This window comes from Cricetulus griseus (genome assembly GCF_003668045.3).
Source record: "Cricetulus griseus strain 17A/GY chromosome 1 unlocalized genomic scaffold, alternate assembly CriGri-PICRH-1.0 chr1_0, whole genome shotgun sequence".
Classification (NCBI taxonomy): Eukaryota; Metazoa; Chordata; class Mammalia; order Rodentia; family Cricetidae; genus Cricetulus; species Cricetulus griseus.
In genome coordinates this window covers 221,500,694-221,509,837 of record NW_023276806.1, presented here as the reverse complement: position 1 = coordinate 221,509,837, position 9,144 = coordinate 221,500,694, and the positions used below count along the sequence as shown (strand labels likewise).

Genomic DNA, 9,144 nt, shown 5'->3' with positions numbered 1-9,144 from the left:
CTTTCCTCTCTCACCTGTCTCGTTTGTTAACATTTTGTGCCTCTGACCAACTGAATCTCATAAGCAATTAAATGTTCTCTTGTAAAACCAAAAAAAAAAAAAAAAAACCAAAAAAACAAAAACAAAAAACAAAAAACAAAAGAACTTTGGGATTGGATTTGGAGAAGAGGAGGGAGTGGCGGAGGTTTCCAGTTGGCTAACCTCTTTCCCCGTCCTGTTCAGTCGGTGTGTTCACAGGAAATGCCTGCTGGTATTGGAGACTGGGATACTAGGCTAGTGGATGGAAATAAGATGGATGAAAAGGTCTATGTGATCTGTTAGAGACAAGGCAGGGAAGAAAAGGAGTCTGCATCAAGTTTTCTGCCACAGAGCTGGGGGTGACTGGAGGGATTTGGTCTCAGGAGCAGAAGGAGAGGTGTGGGTCTATCATCTGCCTACTTGTGGCCCTGGGAGGAGTGGCTTTGGGTTAGCACCGGATGCCTGGTGCTGTGGGTTGGGACAAAGAAATGAGTGTTGAATGGGAGGTTAGAAGGGGAAGACCTGTGGGCTTAACAGGGAATGGGAACAGGGTGCAGTGAAGGCTGTCATACTTGTTCTACTGAAGAGCTGGGCATGAGACTGCGAGTTAGATCTGGAGGAGTAGCTAGAATTCTTTAATTTTTTGGTAGGATAGAATTCTCAAGTAAAACTATTTGAGGCTAGTTTGTGGAGTTCTATTTGTGTGTGTGTGTGTGTGTGTGTGTGTGTGTGTGTGTATACATGGTCATGTATGTGTGCATGTATATGTATGTACTTGTGTGTGTATATATATTTAGGTCAGAGGTCAAAGTTGGATGTCTTTTACAGTCACTCTCCACCTTATTTTTGGAGCTGAACTTGAAGCTCAACAGTTTGGTTAGACTAACCAGCCGTCAGGCTCCAGGCATTATTACCCTGTCTCTACTCCATGCTCCATGCAAGAGTTGAGGTTACAGATGTTCCCCAAATCATTGCTGGATCCTATATCCTGAAAGTGTTTCTCTTAGGTTTTTCTCCAGTAGTTTCAAAGTTTCAGATAATTTGTATCTTTTCTTTTGTGTGTGTGAGTCATGATAGATGTCCTCTGTTTTATTGATATTTTATAATAACTAACTTCTAAATTTTGATTTTTCTTTGTTGTCATCTTAAAATTTAATTTTGCCAGTTTCTGTCTGCTCTCTTAAAAAATAGTTCATCTTGGTGTGCTTTTCCATGAAATTACCTGATAGAGATATCCTTAGCCTTTTTGCCAAACTTTGAATACTTTTAATCATTATTTCTTTAAGTACTCTCTCAGTTCTGCTTTATTTCTTCATTTTGAGATTCCCTCCAAACAAACATCTGTCTATCATCTACATCTATCTGTCTATCATCTATTTACTGGTTATCTATCTTACATACATGTATATAATATTACACACTCTTATAACATTTAATTGTTCACAGGTTCCTGAATCTGCATCTTTCAGTTTATTGTCCCTCGGTCAGATTGAATGTTTTCTAGTGTGCTTTCTTCAAATTCCCAACTCATTTTCCTGACTTCTTAGTTTTGCTATTGGGTCAATCCATTGACTATTCTGTTTCAATTCTTCCTTTCAACTGTAAAATTTCCATGTAGTTCCTTATACCTTTTATTATATTTTATTATTTCTCATTTCCTTGATGGATTTCTGTTTCTTCTTTTAAATATACTCATACTTCATGCAACATTTTGATGACAGACTTCCAATTATTTGCAAGATAAATCTATCACTTTGTCTGCCTCCACTTCAGCTTTGTGTTTTGTAGTCTGAGAATGTGAGTCCCTGTTATATTGATTACTTGAAATTGGCAAGAGCTTTTCTATAGACAATAAGTAAGCTTGTAAGCTTAGCTGAATAGTAGTATCTGCCTCAGTCGATGTGGAGTCTTTGCTACAGCCTTTGAAGAAAGCTTTGGCTACATGCTATGAGACCATTGATTTATCAAAAGCATTATATTCTAATCGTGAAACCAGGAAAAAGAATTTGAAATGGATAAAGCTATTTATCAGTACTTTTACCATAGGACTATAAATTCTTGAGCCCTTATTTATGACAGCATTTGAATATATTCAAACTACTATAGAAGGTCACATAGAACCACCAAATTGATGGTAGCATGGTAATTGAGTTATACAAATAGGAAATGACAAATTCATTTGACAGTTTGGTGAGCACCAATGCCTTGGAGAATGAGATAAGCCCCATGAAGGTTCAGGTAACTAATGCATTAGTTAAAAGATTATTTGCTTTCAGATGAATGTGAGTTGTTAGGATTTATTATTAACTCTTGAAACTTAAGTAAGTGAGGTAGTATTTAATGCAGGCTGAAATGAGTTAAAAGAACATTATTGCTTTATTTGCCTATTGTTTCTGTCACTAAACCAGCATGTGGGGTTGCTCGTACACTATTGAAATTATAAAACCCCACTTTGGATTGCTGTATATTCTATGAAACACAGTGAAAGAAGGTAGAAAATAGCTAATTTCTGCATGAAGATATTTCTTCTCTCTTTCTCTCTCTGTGTATGTTCATGTCATATGTGTGCACACATGTGTGGAGGCTATAGGTCAGTTTGGAGTGTCATTTCTCAAGAGATGTCCATAGTTGTTGTAGTCTCTCATTGGTGTTGTGAGATAATCTTTTTGTACACTGTGAAGGTTTTCTGTGCCAAGGCACTCTCTAACTGGTTCAATAAAGAGCTGAATGGCCAATAGCTAGTCAGGAGATGATAGGCAGGACTTCTGGCAAGAGGCAGGAACTCTTGGAAAAAAGAGAGGCATGGAATTTAGCAGTGAGACATGGAGGAAGTCAGATGTACAGTATGGAGGAGAGGTAACAAGCCAGCTGGCAGAATGTAGGCTAATATAAATGAGCTAAGTTATATGAACTAGTTTGGAAGAAGCCTAAGCTAAGGGCAAGCTTTCATAATTACTAAGAAGTCTCTTAGTAATTTTGGGGAGCTTATGGTCCAAAGAAATTCCAGGGACACACTGGGATCTGGAGTTTGCCAGTTAGTCTAGGCTTCATCAGCACTGGGATTATATGTATGTGCCATCACAACCAGACTTTTTGTTGGTACTGGAGACTGAACACAGCTCCTGTTTATATGGCAAGTACTGTATTGCCATAGCTGTCTTCCCAGCCCCCTTCTTGTATTATATAATCTTTGGATCCTATTTGCACTGACCAGTGCTAGATACATTAGTTTTTCTGTATCCTGAGTTCAGATCAATAAGAACATTTTTATTTAATTCTCAGTTCACTTAAAAGCTTTCTAGAAAGATACTCATTGAAATAAATTGTCTCACTTTCATATTCAGAAAGTATTAAGAAACCAAATTGTCTTAGTTTAGTATATCTGACTCATTCTTATCTTAGACTCAGAATTGATCACAAGTACCCTAAAAAAGGCTGGTTTGGGGGAGACATGTGGCTCATCTGATGGCATATTGGTTTCTAGGAGAGTATTAAAGTTTTCCAGGGAACTAGAAGCAATATCAGATTCAATAGAATGCTCATGTTTCTGTTTATATAAATAAAGTATGTATATACTTATCTTGTGTTTATATACACTTGTATATAAAGAGAGACATATAAGGGAGAAGAGAGAAAAGGAGAGAAGAGGAGAGGAGAGAGTTGCTAGTAGAATAAATTTCTGATGTTCTTATGACAAGACATGTTTGTGAACCAATAAATATATTTTTTCAACTTTATTTAGTTTAGTCATTTTATGATGTATACATATTTCAGAACATCACATTGTATGCCATAAACATGTATTTGTCAATGAAAGGTAAAAAGTAAACTTATAAATTATGGAGATGAGTATACAGGAGGCAGGGAAAAACTCCTCTGAGCAAGACCATGAAGACAAAAACAAATCACATATTTTGGCTTAATTTTATTTTGTAGAAGTTTTAGAGTAATTTCTTGACAACATAGTTATACAGAGGGAAGAGTAAAAAGGATTCTAAGTGCCCATTGCACAGAAATATCCTGAGGCTCAGCCTGGATTTTCTTCTTCTAACTCCATTCCCACTACACAGAATTACTGAGTTTTATCTATAAATAAATAAGAGAAAAAAAGATACTAAAACTACATTTCCAGATGGAGAAACTCAAGATCTTAGACAATTTTAATGTCATAAGCAAGAAGGCCTCCAATGGAAAACCCTAGATAAAAAGACACCTTTTCTATGCTCCTCCCACTTCTGAGTTGACCTAAGTGAGTGGGTGTAATTTGTATTGTGATTTTTTCATTGATTCCATACTCTATGTATAAATTGTTGTTTTCAGCTCGTCCCTGCAAACGAAGCAAAAGATCCTGGACTTTCTTCTCTTCCCATACTTTTCCACTATGCCACCAGGAATTAATATCAGATACTTTTTCAAAATTTTCATCAATTTTTCCTTTGTGGATAAGTCTGTTCCTATTGTTGCCTTTCTCAAGAAAGAAATAGGCGATTGGTTGCTTCGTGCGATACATACGTTTATATTGCCCCCTGAAAGAAGTTTCCAGTGCCCAAGCGTACTTTTCCATTTGTTTAGAGTCTTGATCTAGTTGTTGGTTTTCTGGCCAGAATAAAAGAGAAGCAAGAAAATAAGGTTCTGAAAATTGGTAAGTCAGGCCAATTGGTTGCAGGATCTCTCGAAGCTGCTCTTTCAGTTTCTTAACTGGCTTCACTAATTTTGAGGCAGGATTAATACAAGAGAGGATGATGTTGGCCAAGATAAAATTTTGCTTTTCCTTTTGCTGGGTTTTGATAACACACTGCTCAAGAAGGGACGTGTATTGGTTCACTATGCCTTCCATGGAGCTCACAGCATCTTTCGGACTTTTGATGAGATACTCTAAGAGTCCAGAAAACTTGTCTGCTTTTAAAGCTTCCAGGGTTCTCCGGATCCTTTCTACCTGAAGTGGTAGAGTGAGCTTTGATCTAAAATTTTGATTTTGTGATTCTTCCAAGAGACTGAATATGTCTACATATCTCTTAAAGTACCCTACCACCTTGCTCCGACATTTTGACTCTTCATATTGCTTTATATTGTTTCTAGGTTTTAGAAGGACAAAGTAATCATCAAAAAAATCAAAGGCTCTCTTCAAAGAAGATTGCAGGTTAGTGAGATAAGGAATAAAATTCTTGAGTGCTATCTTAAATTCATTTAGATCCCCGGGGATATCACGATTTCCTGATATAAAGTTGATCATATCTCGTTTAGATAGTTCATCTTTGTTGTCAAAAAAAGGAATGAGTTGGAGGATCTTGATAGTGTAGAGTCCAACTTCTATCTCCCCTTGGTAACCAGCTATGTTGTAAGTATCGTACCTCCTTTTTGACTTTTGATTCAACCTTTCTTTCCCCTCATATTCTCTGTCTTCGGTTTGCCGTTGAGAATCTTTGAAAGCATCCGATGCATGCACTGCCGAGTCTAAAAGGTCAGTCAGATCTTCAGCTGAGATACTCCCATTCCTTATATTATCGTCTATCCACCATCTTATTTTACTTTTGTAGACTTGGCCCAGTGTATCTGAGATGTAAGAATTATTGGGCTCTATGGTTCTTGCTTGTTTTGCCCAAAATAAAGCATTTTTAAAGTCCTTCTCCTTAAGGTAGAAATGTCTCGCCAAGGCTTGGCAAATGAATGCATTGGGGTTGAACCTGCGGGTAGCTTCAAGTAACACATCTTTTACGGCATCATTTCCTTCATCTTTATGTAATGCTTCGATGAATGGGGAGAACCAGTTTCCTGTCTCACCTTCATGTTCATTGCGCTGCCTTGTGAGCAGCAGTGTTTGCATGTCTTGGAAAAACTTGCTTTTTCCAATACCCATGTCATAGAATAAATTTTCTGTGAGCATATTCATCACGATTTCACTTTTGCTTAAATTGTAGCTTCTCTTCAATTCTTCCAGCGAGGCAGAGGCAATCTCATGGTGAATGATACGCACCCCCCAGTAGCTCCCGCATTCTATGACCTCTGATTTGATTAGAATTGTAGAGTAGGTACCCATCTTGTCTTCAAACTTTTCTGTCCCCCAGAAAGCCTTCTTGTTTGAGATGCCTAGGTAGTACTCACACTGTGAGAGGGAAATAGTAGTATCGGGTACATATGTGTTAAGAAGAGCTAGGAAAGCAAAGAGCTTTGCTTCCTTGGTGGCGACATTTTGCCCTTTCAGAATGTTCCTGACCACATTTTCTATGTATTTTCTGTCAAAATTTGTTTTCATGATCATAAAAGAATAAAAATCTTCAAAGTTTTCATGGTGTTTTTTGATTTCTTTCAGCTTAAGCTCAAATGCTCTCTGCTCTTTGTCAGACAGTTGGTGAACTAGAGCAACACTGTCCGGGATCTTTGCACTTTTCTCAGGATTTTGTGACCTTGTGCAATTGAGAATGATCACCAGAGGCTTCTCGTACCGAATATGTTTGTTAGCAACAGCAGTTTGGATGGAGGCCTGCAGAAGGTAGACATTGTCTTGCTCTTCAAAATCGTCAACGAGGAGCAGCACAGGTAAGTACTCCTGACGGCTAGTTGCTCCATAGGTGATTAAATTTGTCACCTGTTCTCCAATTTCTGAGAAATCCTCTGTCTTATTTTTCAGCACAGCACATCTGAACTTCTTTCTTAGATCCCAGAGAATGTGCATGGCCAAAGTAGTTCCTCCACAGCCTGGATGATGGTACAGGTGAATAATTTTTGCACACACCGGTTGAGAGGAATCTGCCCATTCTTGAATTTTTTTTTCAAGTTTTTCATACTTATCCCTTTTCACAAATGATGAAGAATAGTTTTCGGAAGAGAAGTAGAAGTTCCACCAGGACACTTTGCCACCCCTGTAGAAGTCTTGCTCTTTGGCTGTCTTGAATTCAAATAATTTCTTTTTGTCATTTTCCAAGAGTGTACCTTCACACTCATTCTCACAGAGAATCTCCAAGGCAGTCATGATTTCTTCCTTTTTCAGAAGGACAGTAGTTGAACCAATAGATGGCAAGAATCGCTTTGAAGACTGAGTTAAGGATTTTAACTTAAGAATAGTGCCATTTATCTCTGCAAGATTTAAAGCAGAAATGCTTCGGTTCGATAATTCATCTTGCTGTCCTGCTAATCTTGCTTCAAGTAGGTCTTTCCATACCTGATAGATGCTTGAGAATACAGAAATACACAGTATATTTTCCATTCCTTTGAGGTCTTGGTAGAAACCACAGAAAGTCTCAATGAGAGGGTCTCTGGGGTCATCCACAGGGGACAGTAGTAAAAATACCACCAAAAATCTCCCTTTGGGCATTATATCATCACGTGTAAAGAATGAGATCAGCCTCCTGACTTCGGAAGCTCTTTCTCTTTGCCAGGAAATAGGATCTAAGGGTTTGTATTTGTCACTCTCCAGATCTGACCTGCCATTGCAGAAAATCCAGCTGGGTTGCTGGTAGAGATTCAGGCTGGAAATCTTCTCATTTAATGTAGTTTTTTCTTCTACAAATTGGCTTGGAAAGTGGAGGTTTGCTACTCGGCTTTGTTTGAAAGCCTTGACTACACCATTGCTCTCAGACTCAGGATCAAACTCCAACACAGCAAACCATTTAATTTCCTTCAGGAACTCTAAGTGACTGTTTTGGTTTGGATGACATTTATTTGTTATAAGTATGTACCACTCATAGTATGAGTTATCTAACAGATCCTGGTTTCCTGTCAACAGATCAATTAGCTTTTGTCCCTCACTCTTGTTTCCCTCTGGTTTCTCTTTGAATTTCGTTTCTGCTTCTTTCCTAGAGTCTGCCACTTCTTTTAAACCTAACTTAAAGGCTTTGAAATCAGTTTTATTCCCTATGATGTCCTTACTTTGGGGCCCATCTCGAACAAACACTGAGTGCTTTGAACTCTGTTGCCATGTTTGGCTCTTAAGATGTTGCATTTTTATCTGGAAATAGTCTTCTTTGCATTCCGAGTGCTGTGGAAGGACATCCACTTCAATAACGAACTTGTTAGACGGGGTACTGTTTGGCAGTAGAACTTCTACAAATCTTGGCTCTCGAATACACTTCTTTGCTTGTTGGACCTGATGGGCCTCAAAATACTGGTCTATCATCAGATTGAAGTGGTTGATTAGGGTGTCCTTGGTGACAGTGGAGAGGTCCACACCAACAATTCTTCCTTGGGGTTTGTCTTTGACTCCAAAATGAATGGTCCCATTAGTACGTGAATTCATACAAGCTGAAGCAAATCTGAAAATCTCATTGCTAAATTTCATCTTAATGTCCTCTTCTGAGGCTTTTTCTGTGTTTGTGAAGGCTTTGAATTCATGTACTGGGTCGATGAGATTGAGGGGCCCTGTTTCAGGCTGTAGGATAAAATGTAATTTGTAACGATATGGATTACTGAATTCATTGAAAGGGTATGCAATGCATGTTGGTCCTGGAGGTGACTGTTTACCCTGTAGCTCTGTTTTATCTTCCATCAGCTCATTTTTTGCTGATTCAGCACCTTTAGCCTCTGGCCTCAAGGCAGAGGCATCAGCCTTATCTGTGTTCTCTTCACCCCTTTGGTTTTGCTTTGGAGTCTCTCTAATTTCTGTCTGAGTTTTAGGAATATTTTTACTACCCCTTTTCCTCTTAGATGTCTGAGTAGGCTGTTTTGAAGATGATTTCTGCAGTTCCTTGAATAGTGCTTCTATTTGGATAGCGGGCCCATGGGTTATGCCCATTTCAACAAGATGGTTTTTGTCTAACCACTTCAAGACTGCTCCATTCACATCTTGTAACATCAAGGTTTCTCTGTGCTTTTGGTCAATCTTATGACCTTCTAGCCACAGATTCACATCCTCTTTTGTCCAGTCATTTGTATTCTCTGGAAGGTTGAGTTTCTCTGCCATTCTGAGAGCTGTATAGAGAAGAAGAAAAATGTTGTAGTTAATGAGTGAAAACATGAAACATTCTGTTTTTAAGTTGGTAAAGCATGCATGTGTCACAACATTTGAAAAGCTTCTGACACCAGTGTGTTTTATATCAACCAGCACTGTTCTTCACACAAACGCTGGCGCATTATCCCCAGCTCTCTTTGCTTTCTTTGCTTTATATATGAAGTGTATGGGGATATTTCCAC

At 38.4% G+C, this 9,144-nt stretch overlaps 1 protein-coding gene across 3 annotated transcripts in view; it reads right to left on the bottom strand.

Moving 5' to 3' along the window:
• Positions 1–3,737: 3,737 nt before the first annotated feature.
• Positions 3,738–9,144, bottom strand: part of Samd9 (sterile alpha motif domain containing 9) — a 28,124-nt gene continuing 22,717 nt past the window's right edge. For all 3 annotated transcript variants that reach the window (XM_027389838.2, XM_027389842.2, XM_035450774.1), the window contains one exon: positions 3,738–8,922. In XM_027389838.2, coding sequence (XP_027245639.1) covers positions 4,169–8,914 — 4,746 coding nt within the window. In that variant the 5' untranslated portion in view covers positions 8,915–8,922 and the 3' untranslated portion in view covers positions 3,738–4,168. The remainder of the gene's footprint in view (positions 8,923–9,144) is intronic.